The following is a 26,114-nucleotide window of genomic DNA, read 5'->3' as shown; positions in this document are numbered from 1 at the left end:
ATGTATATGACAAACTAACCTCTTACCATGGGTGATGTGTCCTTAATTACTTGAGGTAAGCACTTCCCCTACATCCTAATGCCCACAAACATCTTTAGATTTTTGCAGACTTTCAGTAAAGCAAGGATGTATTTTAGCAATCTCTTCTCAAACTGATAACATTAAATGAAATAGCCTGAAACCATCTTGGTAAATCATTTACAATCTGAGGAGCTATCTAAGCATACATAGAATTTCCTTACTGGCAGCAAATGAAAGAAACAGAACGTAAAATAAAATATCTTCATTATAAAAACCAGAAAGGCTGGAAGTATTCTCTCTAGTCACCAACAAAATTAAGTGTGTATCCTAGGTGACTTATCATTCCTGACATACATGGATGGACTGTGATACTGTAACATCTTTAACTGACTAATAAAAAGCAGTGAGTTCTTTGGAAAAGAGTGCTGTACTGAGGTAGAAGGGAGGAAGTAAAAGGACAATCTCATCCCTCACAGCTCAATAAAAAACCCAGGCCACAATTTCAACTGGAACAGCAACCAACCAAACTTTACCTTATCCAGACTCACTGCCCTCCACAGGATACACCAATACAGACATCAGTCTCAAGCAAAATAATTCTAATCAAGGCCTTCTCTGGAAATAATCTATTCCCCAGGCAGGAGTGAGGGAATTATATCAGATTCAAAGGCCCATATGCCCACAGAGCTGAAACCATTCCTGATTCCACGTGGCTAGGACTTTCAGCTCATAGCAGCTGACCCTGCAAAGCTTCATGAGCAAACAGGGTAAAATAAGAAATAAACCCAAAAGGTTAGGTTTTGTCTGCTTCTACGTATACAGTGCAAGGACAGTATACGCCACAGTCTAGCCCTCTAAACAGAGATCAACTCTGTTAATACAGTCCGTGTACTTGAAGCTGCAGCATTCAAAGATAGTCTCTTCTTGGCAGCATGTCACAAAAACCCCAATCTCATATGGAGGGGTACTGACAGCAGCAGGTAATTTTACCTAGGAGCAAACACCTAGGTTATACGAGCATAAAGAAACAGATTCAGCAACTACGTTTTTTATTAAAATTGTAATATTAGCAAGCTAAAAAGCTAATGTGGAAAGGAAGCATACATGGACCCCAACAGTCACTGCTTTTCAGAAGGTTTTGGCTCTTGAAGTCCTGTTTACTTCTGCAAAGATCATCTATTCTGACCCTCTCCAAGCAGTGTAATTATTTCTTCATTCCACAGGCAGATTATACACCAACAGAGCTAATGTATACTCTCCTCCTATAAAGGAAGAAGACCTGTGGTAGGTATCATCTAACTTACAGGTATAGCTCTGTAGGGCTAGGCTTTTGGCCTAAAGGGAGTATTTCTTGCATGCACCATATCTGAACTGTGACTGAATTATGTCTTTATACTTCTCTTTCTGTACCTTCAAACCATCCAGGTTGCCTGCCCCTTGAAGTACATTTGGATTATTAGAAATTAATACAATGTTACTCATGCACACAAATACTTCATGTTTCAGCTTAAATAAAGATTGCTTTCTGGTAAGAGACAACTAAAATCATTCAAGGCAATGAAAACCTCTGCCTCCTTTCCTTCACATTTCACATCCCTTCACCTGAGTTAACAAGCCCAGAGCTGGAAACCCATTTCAAGGATAGTTCTGATTTACAATCTACACAGATATCACAGATTAACTACTAGAAAATCCACATTTTTAATCCCGACAGGTCCTTCTCTACAACCTGGTTATACTAATCCTGTGCATATTAGAGTGCTCTAATAGAGTGCAGGTAACTTGCCTATTTCGGTATGCCGATCACAATTAAACCAAGCCACCCCTCCCTTGATCCACTTTCAGTACATGTAGTTAACAAGTAGCATAGTTCCAATGGTTTATTGTTTTAGAGAATATCCTTTTAATTCTGTAGTAAGCACTGCCAAGACAAAAGGAATGGAAATGGCACTGGGAAATACTAGTTTACTAGTCAATTCCCTATTTTTTCTTTTCTTTGATGGTTTTCGGGATAAAAGAGCTCCAATTTATTTTGCTGATTGATCTTCTAACAAAGCTACAATTAATTAGTGTGACAGAAGCCTGCTGTCTCGGCAACGACTGTGGAACTTTTGTATTGTGTCTTCTGAGTATTTCACAAAGTGTGTGTAAGAGGTTGGTCAGTATGGAGAGCAAAATCTTGTTCAAAACAAAGTGTTACAGGTTACAAAAACTTCAGTGACCACAGAATTTTGTATTACATCTTACAGCCTTTTCCAATGTAAAAATATTTACATTCCCATGGAAAACCAGAAACTTCTTAGTCCCATATTTAACTCAAGTATTTCTGGATTTTCAGTGAAAGTTCAGAGCAGAAGCATTATTAGATTAGGATTACATGCAAAAATATACTACATCCATAATATATGAAGTCAACTTTTTTGGAAAGAAAAAGAAAGCATACACAGATGTGAAAGTAATTTGTGTGTTTACCTCCACTCTTGAGAAGATAGCGATTAACATCCTGTATCGTGGTGTTTATGGTAGGCCCAGTTGGAACACTTCCAGGAGTAACGTCGGGGTCATTTTCAGGATCAATATTCTGCAGTCCTTTCCATGGCACTCCTGGATGAAACTCTGTTTCAAATATAATAAAAAGAAGAGTATATAAAGTCATAATTCTCCTAAGTTCCTGTGTATCAGAAGGCATGATGATTTAACAAATAAAACCAACGATACGTTTTAAGGACATCAGTTTAACACAAATGCTTTGTATTTTGTTACCTGGTGGCCAGTTTATGCTGGAGCCATTGGAAATTTTATCACTATCGGTTTTGGCACGTGACCAGCTGTGAGGAACAGCTACGGGTGGACTGGCAGGCGATTCACTGTTTTGAATCAGATCATACCGGCCATAAGAGTCATCAATGGAGGACTTTCCCGGAGGACCAATACTTAAACCTCCAGGTATAGCACCTGTAATGAATGAAATGGAAAGGCTTTGTTTAGGAGTGGGACTAATTTTGGGTATGGAATTTCATCAGTCCCTATATTTTTTTATTATTGTTATTGCTGTAATTCCTAGTAAGGCTTCAGAGGCTGTTAAGCCTTGCTTGCTGCTTTGTTTATATTTTAGTTTTCTTTCTGTATTAGAAAGATAAAAAAGAAAATTAAAATATAGACACAGTAAGCAAGGCTAACAGTCTCTGAAGCCTTACTAGGAATTACAGCTGTGAGATACACCATTGGTACAATCTAGACACTCAAGTTAAAGAAATTTGCATTACATTACTGCCAAAAAGAGACTAAGTAATTCAAATCATTACACTGATGGTAAACAGGAATTCGCTGAGACAGCATACTAAGGAATATCACTGTATGCAAGCCCTCTTCTCATGCTTCTCTAGGTATTCACTGCTGACAGAACAGTTGATTTGAAATGGCCATTCTCATGTTCTTACAAACTACCAAACTACAATTTGGCATAAGCAGTACAGCGACTTGCAGAATAAAAAACTATTGTAAAAGAAATAATTCATGCTGCTCATTGTAAAATCCAGCATACAATAAAGTTAACAGAGCACCATTTTCTAACAGAATAAACTTGGTACAGGAAATAAAGGAATAAGCGACTCAGGATACTGGAGGCGTTAGGGATAAAGGTGTTCAAACAGATTAGCAATTGCTTCTGGAAAAATACGAAGTTTGTGCTCCTAACTCCCAGGGTGGGTAACTATGTAATCCATCATGCCTTTGTACAGGACTGGTTGTAAAAGGTTGACGATACTGGAAAAATAGTGGGAAAAAGCCAATATAAATTTTTTTTGGATTGAAGGTATGCAGACCTGGAGCAAGGGGAAGCTTGTGGGACTTGTTTTGCCAACACTAATGGCTTGTTTTACTTGAACTCCATGTTCTGAGCAACAAAATTCAGCAAATGAAGAAAACCACCATTCCTACATTGCATGTAGGAAGTGACAGCTGCAAGAACTTCAATGCATTGTTGAATGTGACTGCAGAAATCATCTTAAAAATATCAGTCTCAAAAGGCGCTCTGTACCAACCATTTATGAGCCCTTACCGAAAATAGTAACATGAGAAAAAAAATTACAATTGCAATATGACTCAAGTCTCAAAAAGCCAGACTGACACAGACATTAAATGTGACATACCGTGCTTGCTGGAGTTCTGGTCAAGCGAAGAAGCAGCACTAGACAGATTATCAATTGAGTTGGGGTGTGTCCACTGAGGAAGGCGAGACTGGGACTGAGAAGTGTCCTTCACTGACAAACCACCAGTAATGTCCATGTTATTTACATTCATGTTCGGGTTCAGTCCAGCTAAGGGGAAATAGGTCATTAGATACCCATAATACACTGGAGGATTAAAAGATGTGTTTAAAAATCCAGTTAAAAAATTATTAAACATTGATTTTCAGACATCTGTACGTATGTGTAATAATTTACTATGCACATTTTCAACCTGCTGTCAAGAACTTTTGCTTTTATGGGAACACCAATAGAACTCCCATGAATTCAGAAAATGTTAAAACTTTGCTAAAAGGAAAAAAAGAAAAAAGATGTAGGGATAATATTTTAAAGCTGTTAGTATTTCTACTTGCGGTCTCTTCACTTGTCTCAGAAAAGGCATTCTGAAAGAATGCACTGGAATGCTACGTTTAAACCAGCGAAGAATTTGCAGCATTCCACTGCTAAACCAAAATATTCCTAATGTCTCACTAGCACACTCCGATGATGCTTGCCATTTTATTTTGCTAACAACATCTAAAAAAATCCCAAACAAAGCAACTAATTAAAAGGTCATACAAAGAGCTGCTATTCATCATACCAGGTATTGTACTATTTGGGCATATATTTTGTATAAGCAGAACAAAATCACTCAGAATACATTTAAGGAATAATTTTGACATGCTTCTGTGATGCGAATCTGGGTCCTTTTTGATTTATAATCCTGAACGTTAGCAGATCACAGGAAGCTGAGATACGATAAGAACCTCTTAGACTTAGGCCTTTAATTCATAAATTCTTTTGCCTTCTGATGCTCCCTACTGTAACAGCTCACCATTAGCAGTCAGAATTACCTTCTTAACTGCTCCATAGCAGAAAAAGCTTGGCAATTCTATTGTACACAACATAAAGGGAGTCACAAAGAGACTAAATTAATTCCTTTATGTCATAAATGAAGTCTGTAGCATACATCAAACAATCACAGAAAACAGGTCTGAAAGGTTGTTCTGTTCACCCTGTCTCAAGGCCGAATCGATTATTTTGACATCAGTCATATTTGACAGATCTATGTCTAACCTACCACAAAATGACCTGTGAAGATTTCAAAAACTTCCCAGACAATTTATTCCAGTACTCTACTTTGCTTAAAGCAAATAAGCAATCCTTAACATTTAACTAGATCTCCTTCTATGCAACAAAAGTTTATTACTTCTTGCATTAACCACATGCAAGAAAACTTCTTCGAAGCTATCTTTTAAATTTTTGAAGATTCCTGCATGTCTCTTGAGTCTTCTCTTTAGACTAGAGTACAGAGGATTTCTTTTTTTTTTTTCCTTAGCAGTCATGTTTTTGAACCATCTCATCATCTGCACAACACTTTCTGCATTCCTTCAAACTGATCCGTATCTTTCTTGATTGACCAAAATTGATGCCTTACCAGTGCTGATGACTCTGCATGACTTCCAGATGATACTCCTGTTTATCAATATGACATTTGTATATTTTACAACATGACACTATTAATTTATATTTAGTTCATAAATAGCAACATACATAGATAGTTAATTGAGCAAATCTTCTGTTCTGATATTTGTAGGCAGAGCACAGGAGAGCAAATACAGCCCACCTGAACAGCTACCAGATAGGCATGTAGTGCCATGATTTTGTTTTGGCATCTCAGCATTATTTAATAAACATATCTTTTATATTTCTGTATTTGTTATACTATGGAGCAAAACATTTAGATGCTGAATTAATGAAATATACTCCCTCTGTCTTTTTCATATGGAACTGCTTTAATGAAGGACACTTACCAAGAGGGTAAGGAGCAAAGGTGTTCGGTGAAGACTGTTGCTCTTTGGTCTGCAGGTCAGGTAGGCCGGGAGCCTGGGGATGGGGTGAAAAGCTATCCATGGCTGATTTGCCTGCAGAGGGGTGCAAAGATAGATGTGGAGGGGGAGGCTGCTGCTTCATAAGCAGGGCCTGGGCCAGCTGGCGCTGGTGCTGCTGGATCTGCTGCTGCATGTTATTGATTGTACGTGCAACCTGACAAGGGGAGGGGGGGAAAAAAAAAAAAAATCAATAAATGCTCAATTGAACAAAAAGACACTAGATTTCTTGTGCCTTTCTCTACAGTGAAATAACACAATAGATCTCTTTACAAATAAAAATTGACTGTATTAAGGGTTGAAGAGCTTTCCTCCAATAACTGAATGCTGTGAAGTAGCTTTATTACTCTAGCATTTTCCTTTTCAATACTCAAGCCATGCACTATATCACTGTTTCTAAGGATGCTTTAGCTGCTTTGGTATAATGTAGTACAATCTCTTTAAGCTATTGAAACCAAACTGTAATGGAGAGATTGAACTGGCAGGCAAACCTACTTGCTGCTCCTGTTGTCTCATGGGTCCGGAAACATTACGCTGAGCCTGTAACATCTGCTGCTGGATTTGTAAACGTTGGTACGCCTACAAGACAGAAATGAGAGGTCAGAGGTCCTAACATATACAATAAGCCAAACAAAACTTGCTTGAGCAGCTCTGGTACATTATAAATTAGAAAAGACAGAAACAATGGAGTTTTCTGAAAACAGTCAATGAAGCAAAAGTAGGAAACTTGTTACAAATGTATTTTATTATAGATATAAGTCCAGTGTTTGTTTGTTGTTTTTTTTTAAACTAAACATATCAATAAACTGATGAGTAAGTTTGTGAGCAGTAAGTGATCATTAAACATAGAAACCTATTTTTTTTCTGAAAAAACTCTTACACAAAGCAGAAATTAAAATATAAGTTTATAATATTATACAAATAGGATAAATACCAACAGTTATTTTTGTTTTGGCCTTTTTGAGTTCTGATACTTTGTATTTAATCAGTTGTGATGCTTTATTCCAGAAAAATTCCACCAATTTTAATGTGGTTAACTGGGTGTCCTGGTTTCAGCTGGGATAGAGTCAATTGTGTTCTGCGAAGAATGTTGATAACACTGATGTTTTCAGTTGTTGCTAAGTAGTGTTTAGTCTAAAGTCAAGGATTTTTCAGCTTCTCAAGCCCAGCCAGCAAGAAAGCTGGAGGGGCACAAGAAGTTGGCACAGGATAGAGCCAGGGCAGCTGACCCAAACTGGCAAATGGGGTATTCCATACCATGTGACATCACATCCAGTATAGGAACTGGGGGGAGTGGGGGTGGGGGATCGCTGCTCAGGGACTAACTGGGTGTCGATCGGCGGGTGGTGAGCAATTGCACTGCGCATCATTTGTAGATTCCAATCCTTTTATTATTACTGTTGTCATTTTATTAGTGTTGTTATCATTATTAGTTTCTTCTTTTCTGTTCTATTAAATCGTTCTTATCTCAACTCACGAGTTTTACTTCTTTTCCCAATATTCTCCCCCATCCCACTGGGTGGGGGGGGAGTGAGTGTGTGGCTGTGTGGTGCTTAGCTGCTGGCTGGGGTTAAACCACGACACTGGGCGGTAATTTTTTTTTCCCCAAGGTATTTCTCAAACACGTGAATTTAAAATCTAATTCTGTACAGATACTTTTCAAGTAGCTGTGTACTGTTCAGTTACTACCATGGCATGAGATCATTGCTATGCTCCTCAAAAGTAGGAAACATAACCAGAAATGAATAATCGTATCAAACACTGTTACTAATAAAAAAGTTTGACTAGCACATTGAGATCAGCAACTAAACTAGTTTGTCATCCTCATTTTTATGTTTAACCCTAGAAAATACTGACTTACTGTTAGCAATATCTCTTTTCAAAATAGTCTTAAAATCCAATTAAATATTTTCATACACACACACACACACATATATATACACAGAATTTGCAAATATAGCAGAAGTCCACAACTTTTCAAAAACAAGTAGTTCTTATCACATGATGTGTTTAATAGACACTCCACTAATAACAGGAACTTTACCCTATACTTTATTATTTAGTGAGGCAACTGAAGAAAGTTCTCCAGGTAACTCAGGTGACCAGCACTGCTGAGTTTTCTCTCTTGTTGCAACACAAATCTCCCAGCTGGTCCATCAGTTGCATACATTCACATGTAATACACAGATTAGTGCTGTTTCAGAATATACTATGTTATTCATACTAGTACAAAGACAACTGACTTTTCAGTTCCACTGATCAGCTGTAAAGGATAATTATTCCACAAATTGCTATTTATAAAGCCTGAAGCAAAAAACACGATTTTGTTTCTTTAAAAAGAAACTCTACCAAAAACATCAGCATCTGATTGTTTTAAAGATGTCACATCCATTTAAAAATTTAGTTAGCCATTCTCTTATTTTATCTTCATGCTTCCAATTCTGATTTAGAGCTTATTTGCCATGTCTTTTAACTTACCAGCTGCAGCTGATAGAGCTGGTTCAACATCGTCATATGCTGAGGATTATTAATTGGCGAGGTTAACTGTGCAGGGCTGAGACCAATGTTTTTTGCTGCAAACTGCAAAAGCTGTGCTTGAACCTAAGAAAAAGCAGTGTATTAAACGTTGTACATTTACTTTTAACGCTGGCAACTGTGTAAGCCGTTAATAAGAGTCACAAGACATCAGCTGGAAAATATTACTATAACCAGTGGTAGAACCATGAACTATCAAAAATTAACAAGAGGCTCTAATACAAATCTTAATAACCATACTCAAACATCCATTTATAGAAAAAGAGCTGAGAACAAACTCCTCAGCTCTCTAGAAACATGTAATTTTTGCAAAAATGAACACGAGAATGTGTCCACAAAGATAACGTACAGAATATACATGCGAGAACATCTTACCCATGTAACACACTTACTGGCTAGTAAATTAAACAACACACAGATGCAAAGCCTCAGGAACATGACAGAATGCACATGGAGAGGAGAGTACATATGGAATAGTTCCAGGGAAAGGGAAAACTCATGAGTGGAAGTGTCGTCTAACCTGAGGGGATAGAAACTGAGGCACTTGAGCACGAAGACTAGGCTGGGATGAATTAAGAGGTTGCACTGGCGGTTGCTGCGGCTGTTGCATGGTCCTGGCTTGTGCTGCTCCGCTATTGCCAAACATACCCAGATTGCCACTCGGTATCTACAGCAGGACAAGACAGACATTGGCATTTAAAGACATCACTCAACATATAACCTGGAAGTTACTTATCTGTGCAGTCTTTATCCTCGGTGATTAATTATGACAGGTGCAGATAAAGAAACCAGTACGTACAGACTATATTGTCAATCAGGTATGGCAAAGATTGCCATGTACCCAACATCCCAAACCTCCAAAACTTTGTGCAGATGCCTGACCAAAAGGTAGCTGAAGTTGAAGATCACTTTTATAAGGATGCATAATCCTAGAGGGTCACAAGATGAACAAAGAAAAGCACTCGCCAAAAAAGTTTATTTGTGCAGCAAGGGACAGGAAAATGGAGTCATTAAACTCACAGCATCCCAATCCTTAAATTATCTAGGCAGTTTTTATACTTAGTCATTTTACAAAGCTACTGAGAACTGACATCCTATATTAGTGCAGTCTCCACTTCTGAAAGATATGCTTAATGGGCTGTAAGTGCTGGACAAGTATTGCCTTTAGAAAACTAACTTTGAAAGAATGTACATCATAAAAGCCACTACAGAACAATACACAGAGTTTTTCTGTGTTGTTATTTCTTATCTTTGCTGGAACTTCAATTTATATGGCAAAAATAACCTTTTCATAATCAACAGTAGTTTATCGCCTCTCAGTCTTGTGGTGTTTATCACTCTTCCCCTCCATCTCCTTTCCTTTTCTTTCCCTTTCAGCATGTTCTACCCAGGGGCCACAACAGCCCTCTTGCCGCAATGCTCTATTTGACCAGAGGTGCTAGAAGCAGTTTCTTTCTTAGCACCTGTCAAACCTATGAGCTGTCTTGACACTTACAGCAGGAATAAAAAAAGCCCCCATCACTTCTGACCCATCTCATCACTGAATAATTATGCCAGCCAGGAAAAACGAATAAGAGCAATGTCTTTGCCTTAGAGTCTGTGACAATTAGCAACGCCTCAAAAAAAGAAACCTCACGTCAATCAAGGCAGAGCTATACCAGGGTTCAATGGTATAAATCCGTAATACCACAGTCTCTTCTCAACGGATGTGTGTATTTAGCAGGCTAAAGTGAAACGTTTACACAGCAGGTAGCTTCTCCACTGATACTTCACATGAACAAAGGCGTTGCACACACTTCCAGTTTAAACCACAGTTTTCCCCAGGGAAGTGATGGGCATTAGCAGCAAATCCAAGAGAGCTGAAATTCAACTTGGGATCTCCCCGAACAGCCTTACCTGTCTAGAAGAATTCAAGTTTTGCATGCCCAGCCCTGAGGCAATCCCGCCCAGGGTCTGATTAGGGAGTGCACTGTTTGAAAGGGGGAGCTTCAGGCTTGGTGAAGGCAAAAATGGTGAAGTAGTGGGCTCTTCCACTAGGCCGCCATCCTGATTGGAGAAAGAAAGGGTGAGCTGTGTGCGGTGCCCAGGAGCAGACAGCGCACAAAATAGTGTCCCATGGAAATATAAAAGGGCATGGATGAATAAAAATATTTAAAATAAAAAAGGTATGAATAACAGGGAATGAAAAGTATGGAGTGAAGGGAGAAGAAAGAGAGAAATAGGATTAAGGTACTGTTTTTCTTTACTTTGTTACACTTAATCCCCAAATGCACAATCACCCTCACCCACCTCTCCAGAAGGAAAGGAGGGATTCTAGCAACTGATCGCAGAGCTATCATGCAGCTGTCTCCTCCTCCCCCCTTAGATTTTCTCCTCTCTTCTCCACCGGATTAAAAGGTGAAAAGGGAAGAGACCCCACACATTTCAGGGAAGTCTTCTGCTAGTTTGCTAAACTCTCAGCAGTAGAGCACAGACATAAAAGATACTGCTTTTGCTAAGCCAAACTTGGGAAAGGCCAGATCAGCTTATTAGATATCAGTCTGCATTTGGTTCCACATCATAGCTCTGCTCTTAAAAAAGCATTTTTGCATTAATCCCCTTTCCTGAGACACATGAGCCTCTTAATATTCACATAGCACAGAGTTATTATTATCCACTATGAAACATTACACTCCAACACACCCAAGGAACACAAAAATACTTAAAAACAATAATGATAATCTTGTCTGCATAGCCTTCCTAGGAAAGCGATTAAGACACTGCCTGAACATCCCCCAGGAGGCAGCAAATTTTAGCAAGACATAAGGAGCCCCCTCTGATAACCAGGCTGTAAGGAACCAAGGTTGAACATGGATACGATGCACAGAAGGCAGTCCCCGCAGGGGGCAAACAGCAAGTCAGAAAATAAAATAAATCATATAATCCCCAATCAAACAGGTAGGTATCTAGCTAGTATTACAGTGGGGTACCGAGTTCTATCTCAAACTGTGCTTTGATGTCTGGGAAGCCTGCGGCAAGCATGATCAAATAACACTGTGTACAAAGTAGAGCTCCAAAAACAGGCAGAGTGAAAAATCTTTAATTTGCAGTGTGCTGGACTGGTGTTTTTCAGGCAATATATCCACTGCAAAGAAAGGCTTTTAAATAGGTGAGGACCTAGGTTATTTCAACCAATAAATTCAATGCCCCAGAAGATTGAGAGATAATGATAAGCCTCCTTTGTTAAAAAAGCAGCCCAGTCCGCTAACCAGATACCCAAACAAATGACCTAATGCAGCAAGCATGCTCCGTAAATTTTATGTTCTAAGTTAATCCTGAAAAATGCATTTTCAACAGCTCTCCTTTGATGCAAAGAAAAAGTTTCTTTACTATCAGGCAAAGTGACACTTGACATGCTATCTGACTATCCTGAGGGGGACACTGACATTTTCTAATGATATCCCCAAGGCCTTTCAGCTCAAGATATTTCACATTCTGCTGGACATCAGTCACACTCCACAAACAACTGCAGCTTGCATGACAGTAACAGGTTCAAGGATTTCTCCTTAGATCACAGACATATGTTTACAATCCTGCCCTTCCCCCTTTAAAGTGAAAATAATTTCAAGTTTCATGCGTGCTCTCTCCTTCAGATGCCATTGTTTCCTACATGAACAGACCTATTGACCATGAAAGACCAATGCAATCCCCACCTGCCCCCAAAATTTATTCAAGTCTTGTCTCATTGACATTATTTTTTCTCATTTTGGAAACAGGCAGTGCCAGGGACAGTGGAGCACAAGCCACACAAGAGACCCAGGCATCTAATTTCCAGAACAGGCGGACTCTTGCTGCAAGGCCACCTTCACAAGTGTGTTCCTTGGCTGAACTGCAGCAAAAGTCTTTTGTAGCAAGTTTGTAACACATTCGCTTTGTTCTATTTTTTTAAATTTGAACTTGTCATAAGGTGCCAACTGTGCTGCACAAATCTGTACTCTCTAAGTGGAACTGAAATCAATTCATTTAACAAAGTATTTTAGTCGGTCAACACAAAGTACTCATAAGTCATTCTCAACCTAGTCTAGGTGATACCTTTACTGCTGACAATGGTTGGTGACCCATTATTTTTCAGGCTCCTTTATGTAATAATTGTTTCCTGAAGAGTAATCTTTTCTACCTAACCTTTCCTCTTCAGTGATTTTCTTACAAATTTATGTTACGTTTCTCTGTCAGGCTAATCAAACAAATCGCCTACATCTGAATCGCCAAAATTATGCTCAATCCAGCACTGCTTTTAACTTTTTTGAAGGGACTTGACACAACTGTAAAATCCTACCGGCAGTAGTATTTCCTTCTACAGTTATCCAACACAAAGCACCACACTGGTGCTCAACAATACATTACTTTTAGGACTTTGAAAGTCTCTCACAATAGTCTCATGTACCAAATATGACAACGCAAGCGGCATTACTCCATGATTTTTTAGCCCTGTGAGATACAGACAATTTAGTAGACGATACCCGGACACTTTGGCAGTCACCTGCCAACAACTGCCACTTCGTGAATCAAAATGTCCCAACAGACAGGTGCAAGACTGATGAATTTGCCAGAGGTCTTTATACAAAGCCAGTTACAGAAGTAGTTAGTAGAAAATACACATTAATAACTTCTAGAAACAGAAAAATGACTTTTCCAAAAGAGGAAGTTAAAGTAATAAAATCTCACCCCAAAATAAATTCTCTTCAAATCTGACAGGAGTTAGGAACAGGCAAAAGAAACTTGCAGGAAATGCAGTACTCAAAGAAGTACTCATCATAGGTATTTTTAATTTTGAAAACATGGGAATATGAAAAAGGTTTCAAAATTTGGAAGTTCAATAAAGAAACAATCACTGGATCATAGGAGGCAGAGATGGACGAAAGAAGAATTTTAAAGTCAACCTTAAAATTCTATGATCATCATCTAATTGCAAGGCCTACAAAAGTGCTTCTGCATAATGATAAAGCATCCCATTCGTCTCCCAAAGACAAAAACCAACAACACTCACCAGAGACAACTGGGATCAGAATATGAAGGACAGGTTGAAAAAAAACCCAACGAGCACTATGTTCCAATTAGAAATGAGGAAAAAGTGTAGCCAGAATGTTTCTGGAAGAACCTGATCGCAGCCAACAGGCATAAAGGCTGTAGACCTGGATTTCTCAGTAGTAGAGAGGAAGAGCTGATCAGTGAATAAGACAGCAGTGAAAAGGAGACTTAATTTGCAAGGCGAGAATTTCTTGGTCTCCTATAGGCTCAAGAATTTGGGAGACAGTTTGGAAGCAGCATCGAGGCAAAAGAAGACAGGACTCTCTGCTGGCAGTATGGGAGAAAGCAAAAAAATAAAAAACAAAGATAGAGGAGAGCAGGAAGGAAAATGAGTCTGCCATGGACTAACAGAAGCCCCACGGAAGTCAAGCTTGAGCTAATGCCAAAGCAGGCTGATGTTACTTCTCTTCAGAGAGCTGACCTGACTTTTGATCACATACATCTAATACAATGGTCCAGAGTTCAACACTTGCATCTGATTATGCTAAAAATCTGACATCTCTGTATGGTTCAACATTTTTAATTATGGGGTGGTCAGTGCAGATCAGCAAACCACGTTTTTCTTCTGAGCTTAGAAGAACACTTGATAGGTGCAGTGAGAATACACACTACACTTGAGTCCCAGTACTCAGGAGTGGTACCCAAGCCAAATCCCTACACTTTAAGAAAAGATCCTTTGAAGCACTTGGGGCTTATTTCCAATATTTTTAAGGATGCTTCCAGGAAAATCTTACATGCTTTTATTACAAAATTGATGGCTCCAGAAGACATCAGGTAATGCCTTCAAGCAAACCTGATACCTAAGTACAGCATGCTGACCACCAAGTGTAACATAACATGGTTGAGATCATGTATCAGGGTACTGCTAGGCTGGATCTTTATTTCCTCAAAGCCGTTGGGTTTTGTCCCTCCTCCTTTTAGGGTGCTACAGGGCAAGATAACATCCTGAAAAATAATACAATTAACAAAGCACTGAGTGCCAGAGATTGACTCAGTGTGACACAGAATAAAGAGTATCTGCAGCAAGCACTGAGGAACAAGTAAGAGCAAACATTCAGAGGTGATGTTTAGCTGCACGGACCACTACTAATTCAGAGAGAACAGGGAGTTCAATAGGTCCAGAAGCAAACGCTGGGGCTGGAAATTCTCTCTCCTCAAATGCATAATGTTAAAAAAAAAAAAGTAAGTGCTGACTTTACCTGTCAGAGAAAATGCAGGAGAAAAGTCATGGAGTCTCAACTCGGGTGAGCTGAGAGAATCAGCTGAGAAAGAGTGGTAGCAATGAGCATACTAACCCAACTTACAATTTCATTACGAGAAACCTGGCATAACTTATTGAAGACTCAGCAAAGCCAAGCAAAAGGATAACGACTTGATAAGACAATAAGTAAAATAAGGAATGCTGGCTGGAGTGCTTTGTGCAGCTGCGTGGAGAGCTTGTTCACCAACCAAGGATGACCTGAGCAGGAAGCGAGACAGCTCCAGCCTCATGCTCTGAAATAGTACCTCAAAGGGCAAAAAGGTTTTGGAGAAGAGGAGTTGCTCTAGTAGCATGAGCTGTAAATCTGAAAGAATTTCTTTGGAAAAAATAGCTATTCTTAGGGTAGAAACTGTATTGGTTTAATTCACTTAGCAAGTTGCTCAACACTCCGATAGATAACAAATACAGTTTGGGATTATTTCCTTTGTTATAGTAAAGCCATTGCGACAGATTATGCCTAGACTGACAGATTTTTACTTGCTGTATGAATATTAATGATTCTAGTACTCCCTTCTCAATAGTTGTGTTTAACATATGTTTCCATAATTATGCATCATGCTGCACATAATGCATCTCTCTGGCAATAATTTTACTGCTCAAGATATTGTTACCCTAGAAAAGAAAAGGTTAACTGGCATGCATGCATGAATTCTGTGACCTTCATCAGGAGAGAGAGATCTTTCAATTAACATATTCATTAAAGTTTGCCATAAGCAAATAGATTTGCCATAGTTAAGAATGAACTTTACATGGCAGGAAGAGAAAAAGAAGGAAGAAGAGCCAGGTCGAGCCTTACACTGTAGGAAATACACAATCAGTTTAGCCTGGTTAATGGAACAACAACATAATGGACAACACATCATTCCAATATAAGTAGGGAGCCCAGAAAGAACAATGTTGTTATTGCCCCAAAAGCAGAAAAGCAGTTTTCTAATATATAATCTTTGGGGGAAAACTGCCATGACACTAGGTTAGACAGAACTGTGGTAGCATTTAACTATCACAAAAACTTTTGATACGTAAGGACCCTCTAAAGCAAGTTTTATATAGATGTTAATTTTTTCTTATTAATATAACCAACCTATAATTATGTACAATGTATGTGTTTAATCAAATTAACTTGTTTACAGTTTGCATCATACCAGCACTAGAACTAAGCAAACTGTTTAGACTGTGATGACAGCAGAAATAGTAACAGTCATCATTAAAAGGTCAGTATTTATCAGATGTCCTAGCATAGCACCATGCTAATTTTCTTAGTGCAACACCTGGGAACCTGTCACAACACAAGCTGTAACTTTAAGGATAACACTATAGTTAAGACTGTAAAAAAACCACAAAGTGGAGGACTGGAAAGATAATAATTATTCAGGGTCAGTAAAGTTTTTAATACAGCTGGTGTTAACAAGACTAGATACCATTACTGCCCCACATCCTGTAAACAGCTTATGTAAAATGAATTGGTTTCAGCACAGTTTGTGAAAAGCACTGATTTCTGCATTCAGAAACCACCACGACCCATCTTTATGAATATTTCAAATAACCTGTGAAATAAAGAATGGCACCAGAGATTGTTCTTTCCTTATTAATAATTTTCAGGGGGATTCTGAGGTGATTTGATGGGTCTCTTTGTAGGACTTTCTATCAGGTTGTAAATCTCATTTCCTACTGAAGATCTGTCTGCACTTTTCCCTACATCCTTTTCTTTAGTCACTTTGAATCTTGCACACCACAAACTTCTGTCTCCTCAGTCATTAAATGGTGCTGGAAAATTTGTCATACGTGATCACAGAAAAGGAAGCTCATCGGAGAAGCTATTTATGACTGTGCATGTCTGCTCTTTCACTTAACAAAAATACCTCAGCTCCTCATTCTTATTTAAGTACTGAACTTTCACTGAAATCCATAAGGAGCTCAAAACTAAAACAGGAATTAGGAGCCTAATTCTTGAAGATTTTGGCCTTGGTCCTGCCTGATCGTTAATTTGGGCAAGGGTCACTGACTCTCTGGACTCTTACAGAATGAAAGGCTTTCTGTGCTCCGTTTCTTCGTCTTTCCTATTTCCAGTTCCATTGCATTACTGATTCCTTAGTAAGTTTTCTTTTCAAGTGTAACACTGGGAATGACCATTGTTTATTTCTATGTGGGAATCAAATCATTGGTCCTTTCCGCAAGGACTAAATTCCCCACAAGATTAAAGAGAAGAAAAAGAATAAAGCAGTATAGAATTATCTATCACATTTCTCTCTACAGCTTTCTAAACAGACAGTGGAAATCATTGATATTTCAACACCGTGTACATTTCTGACTTGTATATCACATTCATATTTCTGAACTTACCTTGTCAAGGAAGGTGGGGCGGTCCATGGAAGACTCTTTGGAGATTGGTGGTGGGCGGCAGCCAAGGGGTTTGGTGACCATTCCATTATAGTCGGTCACTCCCATTCCACGCTTGTCCATTTCCACCTTCTTTTCCAGCAGAGCACCTTCACAGAAAGGGGAAATACATTGAAAAAGGTGACACAAAGACAGGGAATTTGCCAAGAGTAGTTCAGAGAAGCAGGTCTTGCTTACAAAAGCAAAAGCTAATAAATATTATCCAATTGATCTGGATAAGATCAAACTCTCAGAATCATGAATAGTTCCTGTGTTGCTTTAAAGAAAAAAAAAAATTTAGTTACACACATACTTACTCATGGCCTGATCGAGATTCATATTGTTGCTCTTCAAGGCCTCTTCTGCTGGCTCTCTCTGTCAAAAATACGGATTATGTTAAGAGAAAAAGTAAGCATGCTTATATGATTTCAAAGCAAACTGAGAAAACAGATACGTCCCTTAAATACTGGATTTAATATTTACTCAGCAGCACAAAAAATGTCTATGCACATTTTTTTCCTGCTTTTAGCAAGTCCCACAACAATTCAGTTAGTTTCAGTTTGTCAGGTAAGTACCAGTTCTACAAGGTCAAATCATACTGTTATGTTTAAATTTCTTCCTGTTTTCTATGGACAACTTAAGTACCACTATGATATGCTTTTCTCTAAAAAATACAGATATACTCTAATTTCACCTGTTTTAATAAGAAAAGGGGAACAGGAGTGGAATTATGACTGAAATTCAAAGTAACACCTGTTGTTATAAAACTCTGAACTTCAAAAAAATCTATAAATGTCATCACACAAAGTATATCATCAAGTAATTTCAGAGAGCACTCTACTAGCTTATTGTAGATTTCTGGAATTAAAGTAAATGTCTAAATGCAGGTAACAGAACTACTTCCCGGCCTGAAGAAGAGGCTGAAGATCTTTTTGTAGCTATGCTCTGGAACATTGAAAGTCAGAACTACAAGCTACAAAAGCTGAGCCACAGATGTGCTAGCTATGAACACTACTCACAGGGAAGCCCATGTCTGTGAGCTGTTTTATCAGACGGTTCATGATCCAGGCCTCATCTTGCTTGCTAGATGTCTTCATGCCCTTGGTAAATAAATGGGAGGAGATTCTATTAATGGTCTGGTTCCCATATTCATACTAGTGAGATGTATATAAAATACATGGTAAGTTTTTCTTATTAATAATACATGCTACTGAAAGATATATTAGTACATTAATTTAGAAAGTATTGAAGAACCCTCCGAACAACGTAACTACGATTCTCTTCCCCCACAAAGTGTACAAATTTTAACTCAGCTGAATAGGTGTTCAGTGTACTATTTAGTATTTGATTTGCTGACCACTGAATTAAAGCCACCTTTGAATTTACGTATTTCATTTTAATCCTTGGCAGAAAGACATAACGAAATAAAAGTTTCTGAAATAGTACAACACTTCCTGAAAAACATTCCCAAAAACAAGTTTGCAACCTTGAAGTTAAGAATGTTACTCAGTGTATTTTCTTAAAAACAAACAAGAGCGTCTAGATAAACACCTTTAAAAGATCTCTGTGCAGCTTTTCTATCACAAAATCCTTAAGAAGTCTCTTCCTTTCAGTTCTCCAGAAAGTACCAAGGGACAAGCGTGGATTTGTTTTGGGCTGCGGACAGTACAAGAAACAACCATACTTGATCAAATCACCGGCCTAACTGTTGGCTAATGGAATAACAAACAAACTGGCTAAATGCATTCCCAATTCCTTTAAGTTACAGCCTGGCCTTGTCCTGAAATAAAGACTGTGCAATGGAAAACTTCCTAACATAATTGTCTATGATCTTGGTTGAGTGCGGCATTAACACAAGTTTGCTTTGTTCTCATACCAGTACACACCTTACAATTATCTGTTTGTTCCTCACAAACAGGAAATAGGTATTTTTTTGTTGAACCACTTCATCACAAACTACTGTTCGCTTTTCTACCACCATGAAAAGTGTCTGAAAGCCCCCTTTAACACCTTTTATGTTTCTGTTCATATATTATCATTTCTTTAGAATACATGGAAGCTTATAAACTTAGAGAAAACAAAAGCAACAACAACAAAACTCCCGAAGCATCTGACATGCTTAAAGTCAAAGATCTCCCATTTTCCCCTGGAAACAAGGTAGGCTGTACTTGAACCACTGTAGTGGCAAGCTGTGTTTGTGTTCAGGTGTCAGAGGTCTAATTTAAGAGTTCAGGTATAATGCAACAGAAAATTTGTGACAACTTAATCTAGAAATGTTATACTAATTCCACTTTTTTCTAGAGAGTATCTTTATTTTTGTCCTACCTTTTGAAGTCCTTTCTTTGGGGCATTCCCCCAGGAATTACAGGAGGAGCTGCTCTCTTGTGAAGCAGTATTATTCCACATATCTCCTTCTTCATCTTCCCACTGACTAGTACTGAGATTCACTTCATCCCCACCACTGCCCCAGCCTTCTTGCATAGATTTTGAAGCTGGAGGGAAAGGGAAAAGGGAGAAGAAAAATCTTAATTCAATTTTCTGCAAATTTTACAGAAATATCCTTTTATGCCATATCCAGTATGCTAACATTTGAGTATTTTCAAGAGATATAGAGGTTCATCAAGTAGCTTAATTGGCATTAAATGATAAGGACGCCTTCTTTGAAGCTAGCAAAATAAGAAAAGTCCTCTGAATACTTTATAGAAGAGAAAGTCCAGCAACAGCAAGTCTTGCTTTTTCCTGAACAAGTAAGATCTGTGGTCATGGTCATTCCAGTCTCCTAGGAACAAGGAACCAAAAGTATGACCACACACTTGTTAATTGCTATTTTGCTTTCAATGAATCTCACCATTTTAGCTGCTACATTCTCCCAATGAACAAAACCAAATTTCGAGGTCATTAACGGTCAGAAACTCATTCCCATCTCATAACAATGGAACCTGAAAGGAGCACGTGGGCTGCAGGGAACACTTCACATTCAGTGACAAGGTTGAGTCACCTCATTCAGCTTTATTCTGTTTAAAGCTGGGATTACTCATCTTAAAAACCTTCACTCCTCTTTTTTAGGTTTTCTGGACCTTCTATCTCTCTCTCAGTATAGTATTTTGCAGGAGTGAAACTTAAAGACTTCCACAGCTGAAACAAAACACAGTCTAAAACAAGCACTGTAGCCTCCAGGGCATTTAGAGATGGAGAATTTTTATCAAATAACATTAGTTAGGAATCGTGAAGCAGTAAGTACTTCAGGATATTCCTGAACCTGTGAACAGTTTTAACAGCTGAAAAAGATACCCACTCCCTCAGTTTAACCGAATAGTGAGGTTATGACTAGTCATTCTCATGTGTTGCTTTTCCTACCAGAATCAATCCTATCTTGACTGAGCTCAGTTGCTTCTCATACCAATACAGATTTCTTTTAGGCACCCAGGGATAAGTACTATTCACATTCTTCTGCAGTTTCAGCTTCCTGCATCTCTACTACACTGCTTTCAAAGTATACAAAAATACTCTAAGGAATACCTTTACGTTTACTGGATCATTGCACTATATTCATATTTTTGTATGAATTTGGTATCTGGAATATCAATATTTTGAGACAGCTAATGTAGTTTTGGGAAAGAAATTATTAAGACAGTCTCTGATTTACATGCACGGAAAACCAGACGTGCTGTTTAAAAATACCAGCAGAAACACACACACTTTGCCTTTTTTCCCCAATCTCTTACGACAGTGACACTGACGCACGTACCTGGTTTGCACAGTGCTGGGGCAGCAGCTGGAGCATTTGTTCTTCCATATGTCCCTGCCGACTCGGCAGGATTATCTCCCCACCCTGTACCACTGCTGGGGGGTTTCCCCCATGCTGAAGTGCCATTATCAACTGCAGCAGAAGGGGATGACGGCTCTCCCCAAGAAGCTTCGGTCTTTGAGTGGACAGTAGGCATTTCTCCCCAGCCTGCTGAAGCAAGGGGAAGGAGAGAAGAACAGTGATGAGAGGAAAAGTTTCTTTTGTCAATAATTTCAAAGATGGACATTTTATTTAAGTGTTTTTCTGGAAAGAGCATGAACCAGTAAGTAGACACAGTGATTCTAATTAAGCACATTAAAAAATCCCCAAAGCCTTTGATTTGGTCTCAAAAGTTTTCTTAATTGAATACTAATGCCTAGTTGTCAAGACAGAAAAAGTATTTTTTAACATAGCCAGAAGCAGCCAGGCTGCCACATGAGCACCAGATGTGGTCCCCAAGGAGCAGTTGCTTACAATGTGACTTCTCAGAGCAGACCAAACAGAGCTTGGGGAGCACACGCAGCAGTGGGAGCGTTCAGGAGACCACAACCCAAATTTGAGTTGGGTCTTGCTTCACTGAAAGATTTTAAGCTATTTAAATTCCTTTTAACTATTTACAAATTATCAAATCTCTTTTCTGATGCCCTACAAGTAAGATGGTATTTGTTTGTTACCACTTTCAACGTAGATTATATATGTTGTATGCATTCCTTAAAGCTTTTATTACAGCTCGTGGTTGAGTGTGTCCCTATATATCCCTTCATCACTGAGCCCCTACATTATAATAAGTATGATTTTTAAGGAGAACTAGACAAGACTGCAATTAGAATCTGTAGTCAAATCATGAGGAACAGCAGGTAGAAGTAATTGTTTTCCTACAGAGTATTATTTTAACTCATTGAAAGACGTAAGCTACTATAAAGAAACAGCCTTAGTCTGGCTTGGCTTGAATGTAATGCGCTTAAATCCATATGACACCGATTTTAGCACTGAAGTTGAATGTGCCAGGAACAGCCATATAGCTTCTGAGTCCTAAAGAGCAACACTGATCAACACAGCTAAAATGTAAATTGAATTTAAAACGACCATTACCACTTTAAAAAAGTTTTTTCTGCAGAGGCAGACTTGCATCATAGAGTTCAAGGTACTTTTAAAAAATATACAGAAGAGACGAATACGTAACAGACAAGAAAACAAAGTTTTTACATATACCTGATATTAACCTATTTTTCTACAATTACCACAACAAGCATTCCATTGCATGACAACTAAGATCTCAACAAATATTGCAGAATTCAATCTGCTTAAAACTTCCACTGTTAATGAGGCTGCTAATTCAGAAACTCATTCTCTTTTCATTGGAGATTAGTATTATTAAGTCCAGGTATTTTATTTTGATCAACTACTGCCCTGCCAAATGTGTAACTTCTGGCAGCTCACAATATGGAACTGGATCTGGTAAGAAACAAACTCGGGTTTTGCTACTACCCAAAAAAGAGTGTAGTTTCTGTTTTCAGCTGATTTTTATAATTAAAGGACTAGATGCCTACTTTGCTGCAGCACTACTCCTTTTATGCTCCCCAATGCTATCTGCAGAAATACTCTGGGAAGGTTTCAAAGAGCAGAATCATAACATTTTCTACACAAACTGACACCTAGAGTAGGTAGGCAATGGCAAGGAAGTTGCCACAACAAGAAATTTATTTAAGAGTACCTTGAAATACAGTAAAATAACTAAGCAATAACGTTTCACTGAACAAGTCTTTGCAGAACTTACTGATTTCAGCAGAATTTCTGTTACTAGAAACTGCAGGCAACAACATACATTGCCAATAATAACTGAAACCCTGGCTAGCAGAGAAAAAAATTCCTTTCAAATAGATGGGCTCTTATCTGTCCACTGGTCCAGTGCTACCATATTACATATTTATTTTAGGCTCTATTTCTTAAAGCAACTACTTTCTCTCAGATACTAATAAAATCACATATGACAGAAAACATATCCAAACTAAGCCTACATGTTCAGGAACACGTAGCTTACTAAAGCTCCTTCACTACCAGCAAGATTCATTGCGTTTTAAAACATACTCCTGAAACAACCCAAATTTTCACCGTTTCATTACATTGATTTCCATTTGAAACAAAAATACTGTGTTCTAAGCCCTATCAACATATCTTAAATTTCTGGTTATTTTAAAGTGTGTACAGAAGACAAACTCGCAGACACACGCATGTATACAAATGAACCTCTACTTAACAAGACAACTTCCTTGGTGGTGCACCTAAAATACTTATTCAAGCTTTCTGCTTCTATCTTTAAGCCAACTTTATTTAGGGAACGCTTTATTTGAACTTCTGCCTCACTACTCAGGAGGCAACCTTGTCAGACAACTGCGTGTATTTAATCATACTGGCATCTGAAAAAGATTAACTGCAGGCAAATGAAACAGAAAACAAAACATCTCTAAAGCACCAACTAGAATACAAATACAAATAGAGGTGTGCAGAATACTAATATTTCCCTGAGTTTGTGCAACCTATACTGGAAACTCATAATTCAATTTATGAAATCAACCTTAAAACACAATTCATATATTGAAAAGGCAAAGTGTGCTAACGTTGTATAATAAAAACTCAAAAGAACTGGTCCTTCTGTTGCTCTCTACTATAAATTCAACAACATTGATTAAAGACCACAGATGTGTAACGTCCAAGTTATTTTAAGTGCTTTAAATGCACTGAGCAGTAAATAATATGGGATTACAAATAATGAGGGAGCCAGTCTTTACTGCAAGTACATAAAAGCAAACAAAATGCATCAACTAAAAGTTTTCAAAACTATCTTAATAGATCAAATTCAGTGCAGGAAATTAGTAAATAAAACCTGAAGGCTGCTGGAGAAATAACTTGTGCACTGCAAAAATTAACCTGTGTATATGTAAATTCCAGGGTACTTCTCAATCACAAACCTGTTTTCACCTCTGTGTTAAGTACCTGCTGTCTTAACGTTACTATCTCTCTGCTACCTTTTTATGACTTCATATGACCCTATTTTAGAAACTTAAAAAGGTGAATAAAGTTACATTTTTGAATGAATGATGCAAAATTCTACAGGTGGAAGAAGAAATTTACTTTGTATTCTCCAAAAGACTCTTTTTTTAAACTAGCTTTTTCCTCAATTTTTAAAATAACCTAGTATGCTGGTGGACACAGGTGGAATATCAGTTCAAAGAGTTTATAGTCCCAACAGCTTGTCTCTGGCAGCGTGACACTTTCCAGTACTAGCATATACCTCGCAATAAACACAGCTCACAGTGGCATGCATTACAGTGGGTTGAATGAACACAAGAAGTTACTTTTACATTCCTTTACACAGCTGTTTGGAAGGAAAACACTTTCACAGCAGCCTCAAAATCTGAACCTGCCTAATGTTTTCAAAAATTCTGCTCCGAGAAAAATTGTTTTACTTTATGAAAATAATATGCGTTTAGGCTTTCCTGAGCAAAAGCCCTGTGCCTTAGAAACCACCCAGATCTGCATGAATGTTGTTTTGCTGCAGAATGAGCTCCATTAAAGGGTTCTTTGGCAAGAAAGTGAGGTTTTAATACTGAAGTTTTTAACCACTGTTAGAATTGCAAGAAACAAAAAGATCACAGTGAGTAATAAACATGGACACATTGGCAGAGCTTTGTTTTATAGAAATAAAAACATAATTAACATTGGGCCACAGCCAACAGGAAATCCTCAAGGGAAAGTGAAATGTTAACTAAGCTGTGGCAGGATGCAGTTGTTTTCCCTCAAAACAACCCTATAGCCATTTGGATGGCAGAAATTGTTTTCCTTGAAGTTGTTTGGTCTGTGATAAATACCAGAGCATATGACTACAATACAGGCAAACCAAAATATTAGAATCTTATGTAGATGAAAAAAGAAGACATTAGATAGAAAAGAGATTGTTTACTGAATAGTCGCTAGTTAGTCTGCTAATAATAGAAACGAAACGGTGTGTGTGTGTAAAAGGGAGGGTTTTTTATATATGTGAGTCACCTGTAACCCTTAACCTTTCCAAGTCTTCATCTTCTGAAAGGTATTCCAGTTCATGCAGTGGAGCTCCATGCCTCCTTATATCGCTCAGCATTTGGGAAGCTCTTATTTCGCTTTCAGCAATGAGATCAACCTTGTGTGAAAATAGAGGGCAGGTTTCTCAGTACCACCTGGCTGTCCCCCAGAACTTGGCTGTCAGAGGGCTGAGCACCCACAACAGGATTTTATGTTTTCACATGAGCATCCTAAAGGAGCTCAATGCTGATCGGGTTTCAAATCCATTTCAATGAAAGTTCAAAGTAAGGAAAATGCATCACTTGCATTCTCTGTTTCACATGAATTACACGCTATGAATGACACATAAGTTGCCACTGAGACAATGGCTCAGGATTATAAAAGGAGCAGAGAGATGTTCAGAGATGTCAAAATTTAGACCTGGTTCAGTTTTTTAAGCCCTAAGCTCCTTGCTCTCTAGGAACCACAAAGACCTTAATTTTCAACCTAAAATCTCCATAGGGAAGCCTACATTATCTTTTGTTGTTTCTTTTCTCAGCTGGAGGATGGGGGGTTGGAACCCTGCCAGGCTCTACCTACCTAATAGGAACAGGAGAGCATCAAGCCCACTCCTCAGCATTTGGAGGAAGGATCTGGTGCCGTTTGGGATCCAAAAATCTTTTTTAATCATCCCTGTTTGCAAGCAAGACCTTTTCTCACTTCTTATTCCCCTTGTATCAAAGTTGCAAGAGTGAAAAGTGCTAGTAAGAATTATACACATGTAATTTAGATAAAAATTGAATCTAAATCAAAACCACTAGCTTTCTGCTTGTCTTTCTAAATAATTCACCAGTGGTTTGGGAGCAGGCTCCTATAACCAGAAAGGACTACATTTATCACATTATCTATACCCC

The 26,114-nt window shown here is 38.3% G+C and overlaps 1 protein-coding gene across 6 annotated transcripts in view; it reads right to left on the bottom strand.

The window, feature by feature from the left end:
- The window catches only part of TNRC6C (trinucleotide repeat containing adaptor 6C), a 111,761-nt gene that overhangs the window by 10,429 nt on the left and 75,218 nt on the right, over window positions 1-26,114 (bottom strand). For 3 of the 6 annotated variants that reach the window (XM_075044911.1, XM_075044914.1, XM_075044916.1), the window contains 14 exons: window positions 21,124-21,333; window positions 19,701-19,867; window positions 18,927-19,031; window positions 18,395-18,475; window positions 17,693-17,750; window positions 17,340-17,485; window positions 10,568-10,717; window positions 9,192-9,338; window positions 8,615-8,737; window positions 6,632-6,715; window positions 6,062-6,293; window positions 4,173-4,340; window positions 2,785-2,976; window positions 2,494-2,637 (listed from right to left, as the gene is read on the bottom strand). In XM_075044911.1, coding sequence (XP_074901012.1) covers window positions 2,494-2,637; window positions 2,785-2,976; window positions 4,173-4,340; window positions 6,062-6,293; window positions 6,632-6,715; window positions 8,615-8,737; window positions 9,192-9,338; window positions 10,568-10,717; window positions 17,340-17,485; window positions 17,693-17,750; window positions 18,395-18,475; window positions 18,927-19,031; window positions 19,701-19,867; window positions 21,124-21,333 — 2,007 coding nt within the window. The remainder of the gene's footprint in view (window positions 1-2,493; window positions 2,638-2,784; window positions 2,977-4,172; window positions 4,341-6,061; window positions 6,294-6,631; window positions 6,716-8,614; window positions 8,738-9,191; window positions 9,339-10,567; window positions 10,718-17,339; window positions 17,486-17,692; window positions 17,751-18,394; window positions 18,476-18,926; window positions 19,032-19,700; window positions 19,868-21,123; window positions 21,334-26,114) is intronic. The other 3 variants (XM_075044913.1, XM_075044915.1, XM_075044912.1) reach the window with 2 other exon arrangements.

Source organism: Buteo buteo, chromosome 13, assembly GCF_964188355.1.
Source record: "Buteo buteo chromosome 13, bButBut1.hap1.1, whole genome shotgun sequence".
In the NCBI taxonomy this organism is placed as follows: domain Eukaryota; kingdom Metazoa; phylum Chordata; class Aves; order Accipitriformes; family Accipitridae; genus Buteo; species Buteo buteo.
Note: the sequence above shows the minus strand (reverse complement) of the source record. Positions and strands in the feature narration are given on the sequence as shown.